This window comes from Halichoerus grypus, chromosome 3 (genome assembly GCF_964656455.1).
Source record: "Halichoerus grypus chromosome 3, mHalGry1.hap1.1, whole genome shotgun sequence".
NCBI classification, from domain to species: Eukaryota; Metazoa; Chordata; class Mammalia; order Carnivora; family Phocidae; genus Halichoerus; species Halichoerus grypus.
Window position 1 is genome coordinate 72,733,608 of NC_135714.1, and position 15,266 is coordinate 72,748,873.

Consider the following 15,266-nt stretch of genomic DNA (forward strand, 5'->3'; position numbering starts at 1 on the left):
CCTCCTTCCTACATTCCAAGTCCCCCCCACCATCACACTTCATATATGTGCCAACAGTCTCGTTCTTATACGGAAGGGAAAATTGTCAGGTTTCCTTTGACAACACTCTCCGCGCTGTCTCATATGACAAGCAGCCCCAAATATGACAAGAATAATCAGTGTGGCTCATCCATTCTTCAAACTTCTTCAGAGCCTTCAAGGGTTTGGAATAACATGGTCATGTAGCTTCTGTGATAATTACTTCAGTGTTAGTCCTTCGCACCGGGAGATTATTTTATCCATAGAAAATTTGTAAAATACTGCACAAATTTTACAAATCCCTACTTCCCCCAAAAGTTCCATCCCCACAAATAAAATAAATGTCATAATACAAAAGTAACAATTTCTTTTTCATTGAAATTGCAGTAGGGTGATCTTTTGAAATATACAAGGAAAATCCATAGAACAGGAATAAAATGGAACAGCTAGCGACTGTACGCTCTTTTATTTCTCCTCCTCCACTTCTCTACCTTTTTCTCTTTTTTTCTCCCCCCAACCCCAAAACTCCATCTCCAACCTGTTAGAAAGGGATATTGTGATGCAAAATCCATGAGGCAATTCGTCCTGTTGTCTTACTCTACAATGGGCTGTTTGTAATATTACTGAACCTCCATACATGCTCATTTTGCTACAATTTAGATAATCAAAATTCTGGTAAAACGTTCTAGATTAGTTTATTAAAAATATTAGTCATACTAGCTAGAGGAAACCAATTTTTTTAAAAGTATAAGTGAATAGAATTTTGCTGGATAAAAAAAGGAAGAAGCGTTAAGTCCAACAGCAAAGTAATAGTTTTGATGTATTTTACATTTGGTATACCTTTTTGAGGATCAAAGAGTTTATCTTCAGAAAGGGACCTAATTTTATGATGTGAGATCCAAGACATTTTTTTGGAATGTCAGCAACAATATACTTTTTAAACCAATTTTATAAAATTTGCAATAATGTGCTTTTCCAGTAGATGTCTCTAAAATGTTCTTAAGTAGAACAAGGAAACTGTGGCTTGCTCTAATGACACAAAAGATGGGAATTTAAGTTCAAATAACGTTCGATTAGAGAGGAGGAAAGAAAAGCTTCTTTGTAAATCTGTTAAAAAAAATTCCAGTCAGCTTTAGTCAGATCCGCTCTATAGGAAAATTATGTTTTATTAAATGTATCACAGATATTATGAATCTGAAAATACAATCATGCAGTTATTGAAATAAACTGATCCCTGCCATACGTTATGAATATATAAAAATATTTCATTTCACAAATGCTGTGAAATAATTCAATAAATTTTATAAGCTATTATAACTAGCATTTTAAATATGGGACATCTCCAGTAAAATTATTTTAAAATATGACTTCAATTAATATAAATATTTAAAACAGAAAAAAGTCCCTGTATTTCTTATATATATGCCTATCTAATTCATTCCAGTGGCATTTAATGCTTTCTCCTTTTAAGAAAGAACATTAGCATCTATAAGCATCTTGTTCAATTATGATACATTTAGTCAAAAGTCACCATGTATCTTAGGTCTTTGTTGCACCAAATTGCTTTCTTTGGTTTGACTACCAAATCTCAGTAAATCTTTATATATGTACTGACCATCACCAAATAAGCATTTGCTTATCCTGGTATTGCAGGATCAGCGGGAAACTGGTCTTGTCACACAGGAAGGTTTTTGGTTCTAAGAGCAAGAGCAAGCTTCCTCATTACTGAGTTGCCATTAATGACTTCCTATATATGCCTCAAAGATCTGGAAGAAAAAAAAAACACTCATAGGTAACACCTGTCTATTAAAAGGAGGAGGAGGAAGAGGAAAAGGAGGAGGAGGAGAAAGAAATGAGAAGAAGGAAGGAAGGAAGGAAGGAAGAAGGAAGGAAAGAAGGAAGGAATAAGCCCCTAATAACCAAGTTGTTGCTCTTGACACTTGCTGACCTTGCTTCTCTAAGTCCTTGATCCACCAAGGTCAGAATTTCCATGCAGGGAAAAAGGAGGAATTGTATTGAGGGAAAAGGAAAAAAAAAAAAAAAAAGAATCTGATGTTTAAAATATATTGCATTTTTTTAAAAATCTGAAGCACATAAAGATCTTTAAAAGTTATTTGATTTAATCTCTTCAACAATGGTGTTGGGAAAATTGGACAGCCACATGCAGAAGAATGAAACTGGACCATTTCCTTACACCACACACAAAAATAGACTCAAAATGGATAAAAGACCTAAATGTGAGACAGGAATCCATCAAAATCCTTGATGAGAACACAGGCAGCAACCTCCTTGACCTCAGCTGCAGCAACTTCTTCCTAGACACACTGCCAAAGGCAAGGGAAGCAAGGGCAAAAATAAACTATTGGGACTTCATCAAGATAAAAAGCTTTTGCACAGCAAAGGAAACAGTCAACAAAATCAAAGACAACCGGCAGAATGGGAGAAGATATTTGCAAATGACATATCAGATAAAGGGCTAGTATCCAAAATCTATAAAGAATTTATCAAACTCAACACCCAAAGAACAAATAATCCAATCAAGAAATGGGCAGAAGACATGAACGACACTTCTGCAAGGAAGACATACAAATGGCCAACAGACACATGAAAAAGTGCTCAACATCACTCGGCATCAGGGAAATCCAAATCAAAACCTCAATGAGATACCACCTCACACCAGTCAGAATGGCTAAAATTAACAAGTCAGGAAACGACAGATGTTGGCGAGGATGCGGAAGAAGGGAAACCCTCCTACACTGTTGGTGGGAATGCAAGCTGGGCAGCCACTCTGGAAAACAGTATGGAGGTTCCTCAAAAAGTTGAAAATAGAGCTACCCTATGACCCAGCCATTGCACTGCTGGGTTTTTACCCCAAAGATACAAATGTAGTGATCTGAAGGGGTACGTGCACCCCAATGTTTATAGCAGCAATGTCCACAATAGCCAAACTATGGAAAGAGCCTAGATGTCCATCAACAGATGAATGGATAAAGAAAATGTGGTATATAGCTACAATGAAATATTATGCAGCCATCAAAAAAATGAAATCTTGCCATTTTGCAATAGTGTGGATGGAACTAGAGAGTATTATGCTAAGCTAAATAAGTCAGAGAAAGACAATTATCATATGATCTCACTCATATGTGGAATTTGATAAACAAGGCAGAGGATCATAGGGGAAGGGAGGGAAAAATGAAATAAGATGAAACCAGAGAGGGAGACAAACCATAAGAGACTCTTAATCTCAGGAAACAAACTGAGGGTTGCTGGAGTGGAGGTGGGTGGGAGGGATGGGGTGGCAAGGTGATGGACATTGGAGAGGGTATGTGCTATGGTGAGCACTGTGAATTGTGTAAGACTGATGAATCATAGACCTGTACCTCTGTAACAAATAATACATTATATGTTAATAAAAAAAAGTTATTTGACTTAAATAAATGTCCTTCTATCCCAGCATCTATGTCTCAGAAAGAACCAAGGAAAAGAGACTGAGAAATCCGCTGTATAGAACAAAGCAAAGGTCTGTGCTGAAGTGCAAGATAAGATTGCCTGGGAAACCTAGAATTTGTAGCAGTTCTTGTGGTAGGGAATACCTTTGGGAAGACAGAAAGATTGCTAAATGAAAAAATAAAAGATCATCGATCATTCAGGAACTTTATCACAAGAGAGTAACTGACTCCACTGTCAGAGATCCTATCAGCACTTCTCCATCGGCTAAATCCCATGCAATAGACTGGAATGAATGCAAGTATTGAACTCCAGTCAACAAACAGAGCTAGGAAAAGATAACATAAACGATTGAACTTGTTAAACGGGCATTTCAGGTTTCTAACAGCCTTGGCAGGGACCCAATCCGATGAATTCCAGAGAAAAGAGATTCATATGACAATTGGATCTCAAGGATCTTTGTTTGATGGTTAATAGCTGTTTCTTTCACGTAGGAGTAGGAGTACAATTTCCTCATCTAGTTCCTCTTAAAACAATTAATTTAAAAATAATTACAGCTAAGAGCAAATGGAAAGTTTTACATGTGTATGCACACACACACAATCACATTAGTTTTTGTCACTTAATATTTAAAGTATTTTTCCCATTACATTTTCTTTCAAATCAGTCTTCTTCAACTTCACAAAAATATGGAGAAATTTCATTTTTCTTATTTCACATATATTACGTTTTCATAAAATGAGGAGTGAATTACTGAAGATCAGTATGCAAGAAAACTAGACTTTCACTTGCTACTTCTATGTATTATTCTTTGTCTCTTTCAATAGCTTTCTTTTTTTCTCTGAGTTTCCTTTATTTGCTTTCTCTTCCATCTGTCACTGATTCTAAAAGGTTTTTTTTTTTTGTCTTTTTAGTTTTTAAGTCTAATCTGCTGAGTTTCACTAGTATGTTGCTTTCTATTCCCTTGTTTACAATGCAATAAATAACATTTTTCCAGATTGCATGAATGATATTTATCTGAAATACTTATGACCCTAAGGGCAAGAGAAAATCAGACTTGAATGCTCTTCATTTACCTCCTTTTTGCCCCTTTACCTTTTATCCAGATTTGTTTTTACTTCTTGCACATTTAGGATCTTGCCTGGACCACATGGCACAGAGAGAACTGTGACTTAATGAAGTCACTAACAATAAGTCTGGAAGACTTAAAATACCCTCTACCTCCTTGTGTGTATGTGTGTGTGTGCATGCACGCACGCGCGCATGTGTGTGTATGGGTGTGTGTGATGTTCTGACTTGTCAGCCCTTATCAAATGAGATAGGATACTAAGTGAAGTAATGTTAGAATCTCTACATTAAATATGCAACATGTAATACTTATGAAGAGTGAGATGAAGAGACTTGATTTCATTAGAATATAATAGAACAATTTAAGACAATGCTTTACTATTTCTAATTAAGCTTAGGCAAAGTATTTTGAACCCCTGGAAATAAACCTTGTATAAAGGCTGTTGTGAGTTTTACTGTGGTTACTCCACTCCAGGATCATGAGCACAATCTGTCTCTTGATTATGAGAATGGGGTGAGAAGGAGCAGGGGTCATATTCAAGCATATAACAACTAATTTAATAACATCAATTAATATGTAAATCAATATAAAAATCAAAGGTTAAAAATGTATTACTTTTAAGTTAATGCGTATATTTTCTGTGTATAAATATATTTCATAAATATAAATATTGTGATTACTTAAATAATTGAATATTTAATGGTTATATTTAATAATGTAATTGAATACTTATAAATATATATTTATAAATAAAAATATATTATAAAACATATTAAGTAATAGAAACCATAACACAAACCATTCCTCTTATTATTCTAGTAATTTCTAAATAATTTATTAATTTCTAAAACTTTTTGGCATTTTTTTTTGACATGGTTGATTCCAGCTAAATGATGTCTCTGTCACATAGATGATTTAATGTAGGTTACTGTCTTAACCTCCTTTAAAGAATTCTCCATCAGATATAGAGTCAATGGGTGATACCAAGACTCAGCAAATTGATCATTTCTATTAACATAAATGATAGTGCCATCCTGCTGAATTATCTATTAGTCTTTACTGAATTAACAATGACAGCATTCAAATTTTTTCCAGCCCTTAAGTACTATGTGCATTTTTAAATATTCAATATATTTGTTACTAACTAAATCATGAAAATTGTAGGAATGTCCTATTTAATTAATTCATAGAGCTTTGCAAACATCATTTGGCCAAATTTGTGGCAACATAAATCAAGGAATGTAAACATTTATTATATTTTTTAGTTTTGTCATATAAATATTATTTTCATATAATTAGAAAAATTGATGTTTTCTCATATAATTTATTGCTTAATTTTTGTTTCATATGAAATATATACATTTTTCGTATCTGAAATGCCTTTCAGTTTTCAAATTATCTCCAGTTTAACAAGGTGACTATTTTTTCCCCTATAAAGTTAAAAATGAATTGACATCTCTATTAGAATGTCATTTCTGGGGGTGCCTTGGTGGCTCAGTTGGCTAAGCATCTGACTCTTGATTTCAGCTCAGGTCATGATCTTGGGGTTGTGAGATCAAGACCCGAACCTGCTTAGCATGGAGTCTGCCTGAGATTCTCTCTCTCCCTCTCTCTCTGCTCCTCTCCCACCCCCACTTGTCTCTCTCTCTCAAATAAATAAATAAATAAAATCTTAAAAAAAAAAAAAGTCATTTCTGAAAAGCAATTCTCCACTTTTTTAAAACAAGGTTTGTTTGCCAAATGCTAAACATAAAACATTAGTAACGATACGCCTATATAGGAATTGTATTAGGTAAGTCCTATAGTATTTTCTTTTCTAAAAATGATTTATTATTTAAATTATATAATGTTAAAATTCTAATTTTATTTCCTAAACATTATCCTTTCTTTATTGATTTTTTTATTAACACTATTGGATGAAGTATTTGTGGATTTTTTTTTATTATTTCAAAAATTTTGCTTTACTTGAAAATTTTTATTTCAAAAGCTTATTTCATGAGACTAATTTCATAAAGTTCTTTAATATTTTCCTCTTGATTGAAAATGAGCTTTAACAGAAATTGATTGTCATTATGAAAAATAAATCTAGTAATTTTAATTTTAAATGACAAAAGCTTAGAATATTATTTGAGTCAAACATTTATATAGCATGTAAAAATCCACTAATTTTTATTGAAAATAAAATCAAATTGATTTTCATTCCAGAAATATACATTGTTTTACATTTAATTGATTTTGTTATCAATTTGATGTTTTCAAATCAAAAGATGTTCCAGACTGATTTTTTTTTTTAGAGAGAGAGGTGGGGAAGGGGCAGAGGGAGAAGGAGAGAGAGAATCTTAAGCAGGCTCCAAGTTCAGGGCAAAGCTAGACGCAGGGCTCCATCTCACGACCCTGTGATCTTGACATGAATTGAAATCAAGAGTCGGGTGCTTACCTGACTGAGCCACCCAGGCATCTCTATTATTGACAAAATTTCTATGGTTTTTCTCTTTTCAAAAAAATCACACTCATAAGAAAGTGCTTCTAAAATTTAAATTTTTGTCTCTTTTCCAGTGTTTTTAATAATTTATTATAAATTCTTTAATAGTGTTTATCAAATTACCTCCTTATAAATTAAAGGCCCACTTCTCTATAGAATGATAGGAGACTCAAGGTTGTCATTTATTAGAGTTTAAATAGATCATGTCTTTAACATATGTTCTCATTATCAACAGGCAAGTGTGGTTGTTTAAAAGTCTATGAAGATAAATTTTTTGATTAAAATTTTAATATGAAAATATCTGGAATTTTCTGCCTTGTAACAATGAAACATTAGAATTTTTTGCAATTTTTTCTAAATCAGTACTTCTTTTTTTTTTTTTAAAGATTTTACTTATTTCTTTGACAGAGAGAGACAGGAGAGAGGGAACACAAGCAGGGGGAGTGGGAGAGGGAGAAGCAGGCTTCCCGCTGAGCAGGGAGCCCGATGCAGGGCTCGATCCCAGGACCCCAGAATCATGACCTGAGCCGAAGGCAGAGGCTTACAGACTGAGCCACCCAAGCGCCCCTAAATCAGTACTTCTTAACCAAGGTCATACATCAAAAATCACTTGTAGAGTTTAAAATTATATGTATATAATATAAAATATATATAATAAAATATATAAATACATACACACACACACACACACACACACACACACACACACTCAATTCCCAGAACAGATCTTCTGAATCAGAATCTCCGGGCGGGATAATGGAAAGAACAATGACATTTTTAGTGTTTCAGAATTTACAGGTGCTTTTGTTTTCCATCCATGGTGAAAATATCAGTATTCTAAAGAGGTAGGAAAAAAAAAATAATGTGTTACAAGTTAATAATAGATAGAAAAGGAAATTGGAATTGTCACTTGTTTGTATGGCACAAAACGGTATCTTTCTTTTTACTATAATCATGCATTGCTTCCTAACAAAGTACCCTCTGCCTACTGTGTTATGGAAATGCTTTTAAATGCACCAGCTCTTTTTGTTTTCCTATGATTTTTTGGTTTTGTTTTCCTGTGATATGATCAAAAAGGTAAGCAGTAAGAAAATGTAAAGATCATTTGTTCATCCTGTTGAAGCCACATGTTCCTTTTGCTATAAATACTTGCACATATTCTGAACCCTCTTCCACTGCTAAGAGAAATAGGGAAGGCAGTGAAGTAGGCAGTTGCTAAGGAAGATTTATTTTGATGCTTTACTCCGGTGGTTCTCAAACTTCAGTGTGCATTGGAAACATCAGCAGAGCTTGTTAAAACACAAATTACTGCCCCACTCCAGACTTTTTTAAATAAGCAGGTCTGGGATGGGACCTAGAAGTTGTATTTTCAAAAGTTTGCAGGTGGAAAAAAAAAAAAAGAGTACTACACATAAAAGAAAGTTTCCAGGTGATGCTAATACTGCTGATCTAGGAACCCTGGTTTGAGAACCATCACTTCACTTTCTAGTTACTCTCTTGGGTAGGCTTAGATTTTAGCTGCTAGAAAAAATGCTTTCTACATCATCTAAAGAGGAAACTTGATAAAAATCTATGCAATTATTTAATACATACATTTATATGAATTAATTTGAATTTAGGCTAAAGGAACCTTATTGCTAGGACCTAAGAGAAAATTAACACTTTTTGCTACTTATGCAGCCCTGAAATAAGTATAATTTCCCCAAACTGCAGATTGTTTTCTTCCAAATAAATTAACAATTATACAGGACTTTCTATAATACAGTGGAGAGAAAAAAAGAAACAACATCAAAACAAAAACCTTGAACGTGAATGGAAATTCATTAGCTTAGCTCAATGCCCTGAAGAAAAGCAATGCAAAATTCAATCTAACAGTAGAGACTAACTCACATTAATACCAAATATATGATTCTTTCTACGGAGTAGAGATCCTTTAGTATTACTGTCACAGTCACACATGCCTTAGGGAGCATAATTAACATGGGCCAGAGAGACAGTTTCATTGGTACATAATTTCACATGGGAAGAAGCACAGTTAGATACCAAACACTTGTTTTCTCATGTCTGATATGCAGACATCAATGAATACATTTGCTTATTAAAAGTCTACAAATTACAGGCCTACCTTACTTGACGTGTTCAATATTTTTAATAGTGTCACTCTAAATTGTTTTCTCCAATGAAAAACTATATTTCCATCTAAAATATTACTTGATTCATGGGACAGGGCCATCAATTCTTTAACAGAGTAGACTTATTTTTTAGGAATTTCTGTTTTTCTGAAATTTCCCTGATTTTACCGGTTGATCCCCTTAAGACTTGCCATGTAATAGTTTACTTTTACCGGTAGTTCTTATGTTTTGAGTCTAGGTATTCCCTAAAACTCTGGGAACAACCCATTTACTTAAACAGGTATTCTTTCAGTCCGGTACCTGTAGCTCTCCCTTATTTCCAAGGAGACACCAGTTGGAAATTGCACTGTTAAACAAGCAGCCTTTGTCACAGTCCACTTCTAAAGCCACGATAGCCTTTAACACAGCCGATTTGAAAGTCCCCTCGATTAGGCAGGCAGCGTACGCCCTCCAGTCGGCCCAGCTGCCACAAACTACCATCCATTTTCGCCTAAAAGGAGACCTGAATGATTTTATTTTTCCCAAACGGAACTAGAGTCCTGCACTTCCAACCCCACGCGGTAGCACGTGGCCCTGCGGCTGGGGGCGGAGCAGCTCCCTCCGCAATCTTGGCAATCATCGCAGAGCACCGTGTTTCCGGACACGGGAGAATGAATGGCAGCCCCATCCCTGAAGAACTGGAAGAAATGAGGCAGTCCCAATGCTTAACTCTCTCTCTTCTCTTTTTGGGTCCGTCTAGCCCAGGAGCAGCCGCCCTTGATGCACAGCAAGCAGGCTGAGAGTCACACCGCCGGCGGCGCAGAGACCGCCGAGGAGCGGCCGCAGCAGCTGCAGCGAGACTGTGGTGACGCAGGTCACAGAGCGTAACTGCTAACATCCCTAACCCAGTTATTGTCAACACTCTTTATAACAACTTCCAAACAAGAAAGCACTTGGCTGTCAAATGTTTGGTGGTGACACATTAGCATACCCCTTAGTCCTTTTCTGTTGGTGCCCCATATTGGGAGAAACTGTGGAGGACCCGTAGGTTCCCAGCCTGGAGGGACCACGCATAATTTTGAAGCTCTGTGTGCAAACGCAGGAGACGATTAAAAACGCTGTTATACTAGTTGTAAGGAAATCACAGGTGTCCAAAGTAAGGTCAAACTCTTGTCCTCCAAAGCCTGAAATCGTGGAAGAATCTTGAGGCGGAAGGTATGACGTCATCATCTGAAGGAGCTGAGAAAGCTCCCTTCCACTGATTGATAAGAGATCACCAAGGATGTGGATCACTGACTAGGGAAAAGAATTGTGACTTAGAATCAACAAGAACTTCATGTTGATCCAAAGTTGGCAAGCCACATATTTTCTCATCTTTCTAATCATTTCTTTTAGGCCTGACTTTATTTCTTAGAAACATAAGATTGGTTACTGCTGAGAACATCTGTGTGTTTGCCACAGATCTAGTCATACTAAATAGGGCACTCAAATTGAGAAATGGGACTTAGGGGAAATAAAGGTGTATATATCATAGAAACTGTACTTTTTTTTTTTTTAAGGGATTGGAATTCAGTATCTTCATAAAATACTATAAAATCTTCCTTGAATTACTGAAGTGTGTGTGAAAAAGCATGGGAAGTATCATTGCTATGTTAAATGATTCAGACTAAATCTGAATCTTTATCACTCATTAGAGAACACCTCAGTAAGGAATAAAATCCTCAGACTATAGATATGACTACACACATACAGAGCCACACATATTTAATTCTGTAATGTTGGATTTGAAAGCAGAAGATGAGGTATTAGCTCTCCAACCTCAAACCAGTAATACTTTGGTTTTCTGTCCCTCAGTTTCTTCATCTTTTAAGAATGTAACAATAACTCTTTGAAGTTAAAAAAAAAAGACTGAAGATTCTGGGCAAAGTTAAAACATTTTAGAAATCTAATATATTATAAATGTATATATATATGTATTTTACATTTATATGTTATATATTTATATATTATAAATTTTCACCCTTAGTGTAGAATTCAGGCTGCCATTTGCTAAGTGCATATACAGTAGTCTATATTTTCAAATATGTAGTACAAACATGATTTATTTGAATTACCTTTAAACCTATCATGATATTTGAATAATAATATTTGAATAGTATTATATATGTATATGTATATATATATAAGAATATACATATTCTTTTCTTTTCCATGCAGCAGTGACACAAAAGATGACCGAGCAGATGAACTACCAGGCGATGAAACTGACCCTTCTCCAGAAGAAGATTGACAATATTTCTTTGGCTGTGAGTGATGTAAGGAACACGTACTCCTCCCTAGAAGGGAAAATCAGTGAAGATAAAGACAGAGAATTTCAATCTTTTCTAAAAGGTAAAAGTAAAGTGAAATATTCACTCAGTTAAGACAAAAGGTAAATGACTCATTTATCTTTTCTCATATCATTTTGGAATCTTTGCTTTAGATTGGGTGGTATAAAAGTCTAAGAGTATAGTTTTGGAGTAAGATATTTGTAAATCAATCTCTGAAATAATTTGAAGCACCTAATATTTTTTTTTACTGTATAGTCAGATCTTTTACTCAATATTTCATCTGATTTATTTTCATTAAGTACTAGTTACAGCTTAACTTGTCTTTCTTTATAGTTAAAATGGGCCATACTTAGTTTACTTCCATTGTGGTTTCCAGTTCAAGATAAAGATGAGGTTAAGAAAGAATTATCAAGGCACAAATATATGGTTGTCTCAATAATATTGATGAATATATTGAGGATAAATCTAAAGTGTGTCGTTACCCCAGAAATTATCTAGTTTATGGAGTATAATCAATAAAATACATCCTAAAACATCTCAGGTAATAGAAATAATAATTTCTTTATAAATGTAAATCAGCTTTGCCCAACTTTTATGCTCTTAAAACAGCAGGCTGTGTTCCTTTCTGGAGGTTTTACAGGATAATCCATTTCCTCTTAATTCCAATTGTTGTCAAAAATCATTTTCTTGCAGTTGTGGGACTGAGGTCCTATTTTCTTGATAGCTATAAACTGAGGCTTTTCCCAGCTTCTAGAGGCCACTGCACTTCTTGGCTCATGGCCTTTTTCCTCCATCTTTGAAAACCAGCAACACTGTTGAGTTCTCATGGCATGTCTCAAACCCACTCTTCTACCTTCCTTTTCCTCTTTTAAGGGCTCAGTGATTACACTGGATAGACCTGAATAATCCAGGATAATCTTCTCATCTTAAGGTCTTTAACCTTAATCACATCTGCCAAGGCCCTTTTGCCAGGCGAGGTAACATATTCACAGGTTCAGGAAATTAGGGTGTGGACATCATGAGTGGAGCAGCATTATTCTGCCTACCACATGGATCTGTAGATAGTGAGCAATTGCTATGGTAGTGTTATGCACAGGGTACAATGGGACCATTTGGTAGTTTCAACAAATCCAATCTAAGGGCGCCAGGGAAGACCTCTACAAAAAGAAACCATCTCAACTAATATGCTATGGATCAGGTATGGATCAGGAGGAATTAATTAGGCAAAGGGGCTTCAAGGAGGACATGGATTTTCTAGCAAGTAATTTGGTCACTAGGAATATCTCAGTTCTCCGGGTTTATTGTGTTTCCAAATTTCAGGATTAGGGATCCCTTTCACTTTGTTTTATACATAAAAGTATACTTATTGTATAACCCTGTATCCATCACGTTGTTTTTTCTTTGTTTTTCACCTGTGGTTCGCAGGTAAAAGATAAGGTGGAGGTTTCCATATCATCTACCAGTATGGCAGCAACCATGATGTTTTTTTTAATTATGTAAATAATTGGTGCTGTTAAGCCCCTGAAGGAAAGACCCTGCCCTACATTTCTGGCATGTCCCCTATGGCCAAACTTACCAATGACAAGCATGCGAAGGGAATATATTTTCCCTGAAGTGACAACATGAGAAAGAAGTCAAATAGAAATAGTATATAATTGACTATAACTACAATAATGAAATTTGTTTGGCAAAATTTGGTTATCAGGACCAAAGAGAATTAGAGAGAATTAGGCCTGTCAACAGCTTTTTGTGAAACTACTAGCAAAGATTCTGGCAGTGACACAGGAAAAAAGCATATACTCATAACAACAACAACAACAACAAAATTCTCCTCTCATTAGGAGGTATTAGTCGTGTGCTAAGCATAATCAATTACGAAAATCAGAGAGCTTGTAGTTAATGAATATTCATTCAGGTAACAAAAACTAAACTCACCCCACGGCACTGCACTTGCCTAACAAAACCACCACCTCTTCGCTTGCTTACTCTACATCCAGGATGAGGAACACGACTTATCTACTAGTAGCCACAGAAACTGTTCGACATCCAATGTCCCAGTTCCTTAAGAGGCACCTGAATGTTATGAATAGGCCCTACGTTCACAACCACAGAGGGGCCCGCCAGCATGTCTGATCTCATACCTATCTGTTAAGTCACCACAGTGTCATCTTTTTCAGGAAGTAGAAGCACATGAGTCACATGAAACAGAATCAAATAGAGTTAAAAAGTATGTTCCCACTCAGATATTGACATAAAGCACTTTGACATATTTTTGCAAAATCAGATTCTTACGCAGAACATTTTTTAGCAACAAATTATGGAAATGTTATCTGAAAAGCTCCTTTTCCAGAAACAATAATTTGTTTTTAAAGCTAATAGTCTGGGGGCGCCTGGGTGGCTCAGTGGTTAAGCTTCTGCCTTCAGCTCAGGTCATGATCCCAGGCTCCTGGGATCGAGCCCCGCATCGAGCTCCCTGCTCAGCGGGAAGCCTGCTTCTCCCTCTCTGGCTCCCCCTGCTTGTGTTCCCTCTCTCACTGTGTCTTTCTCTGTCAAATAACTAAATAAAAATCTTAAAAAAAAAAAAAATCTAGCTTTAAAAAAAAAAAAAGCTAATAGTCTGTTTGATTTCTTTTCAGACACTGCTGTGATTTTAGCCTTTCCCCAGTATATTTTTCCATTAAAGATTTAAAATATAGGGGCACCTGGGTGGCTCAGTCAGGTTAAGCGTCTGCCTTTGGCTCAGGTCATGATCCCAGGGTCCTGGGATCGAGTCCCGCGTCGGGCTCCCTGCTCAGCTGGAAGCCTGCTTCTCCCTTCCCCCTCCCCTCCCACCTGCTGGTGCGCACTCTCTCTCTCTCAAATAAATAAATAAAATCTTAAAAAATGTATATAATAACTAAAGCACCTCCTAGTTTCCATTTTCATTGTTTATTTTTTTTCCTAGTTACTTTGATCAGACTCTGAACTACACTTTATCTATTTACAGTGTTTTTACCTACCATTCTTATTCTGATTTTCAGATCACATGTTTTTTTTTCTTTAAAAATTTTATTTATTTATTTATTTATTTATTTATTTATTTATTTAGAGCATGCCTGCTCAAGCACAAATGGGGGGTAAGGGGCAGAGGGAGAGGGAGAGAGAATTTCAAGCAGACTCTGTGCTGACCACAGAGCCCAATACTGGGCCGATCTGATGGCCCTGAGATCACAACCTGAGCCAAAACTAAGAGTCAGACACTTAACTAACTGCCTGAGCCATCCAGGTGCCCCAGATCACATAATTTTTTGTTGGCTGAATTTAAACAGCTATTTTTATTATCCACAATTAATTAATTCAGTTACACTTAAGTTTTATTTTACCTTTTCAATCTTGAAAAACACTTTAAGGCCAAAATGATATAAATTCCAAGAAGGTCTGATTCCTAAACTTAAATATTTTATTGTATTTCATCAAGTTGTCGTGAAAATTTAAGACCATTTTAACTAACAGGAAATGACTAAATGATCTTGTGGGAAGTATAATAAAAATAACTTTGCTATTGAGTAGCAACTTACACCCAGTGAAGCTAACATATTCTATTTTTAGTATCAGAAATCTGATTTTCCAAATTTTACCTTCTGTGTAGCATATAAAATACGCTCAATGAAGATTTGTTGTGCAAATGGGTTAGTTACCGGTTAAATGCTAAGTAAAATTTAGAAAATAAAAATACTTTAAAAGCCTGTGGTGCAATTATTCATGCTATTACATATAAAAGCCAAGACTGTTTCAGTATAATTTATCTTAATTGTGATTGCTTAAACTTT

The 15,266-nt window shown here is 35.5% G+C and overlaps 1 protein-coding gene across 5 annotated transcripts in view; it reads left to right on the forward strand.

Annotated features, from left to right (window-relative positions):
* MMRN1 (multimerin 1) overlaps positions 1–15,266 on the forward strand; it is a 75,928-nt gene that overhangs the window by 41,606 nt on the left and 19,056 nt on the right. For all 5 annotated transcript variants that reach the window (XM_036101316.2, XM_078068964.1, XM_036101317.2 and 2 more), the window contains exons 5-6: positions 9,888–10,001; positions 11,345–11,518. In XM_036101316.2, the coding sequence (XP_035957209.2) occupies positions 9,888–10,001; positions 11,345–11,518 (288 nt within the window). The remainder of the gene's footprint in view (positions 1–9,887; positions 10,002–11,344; positions 11,519–15,266) is intronic.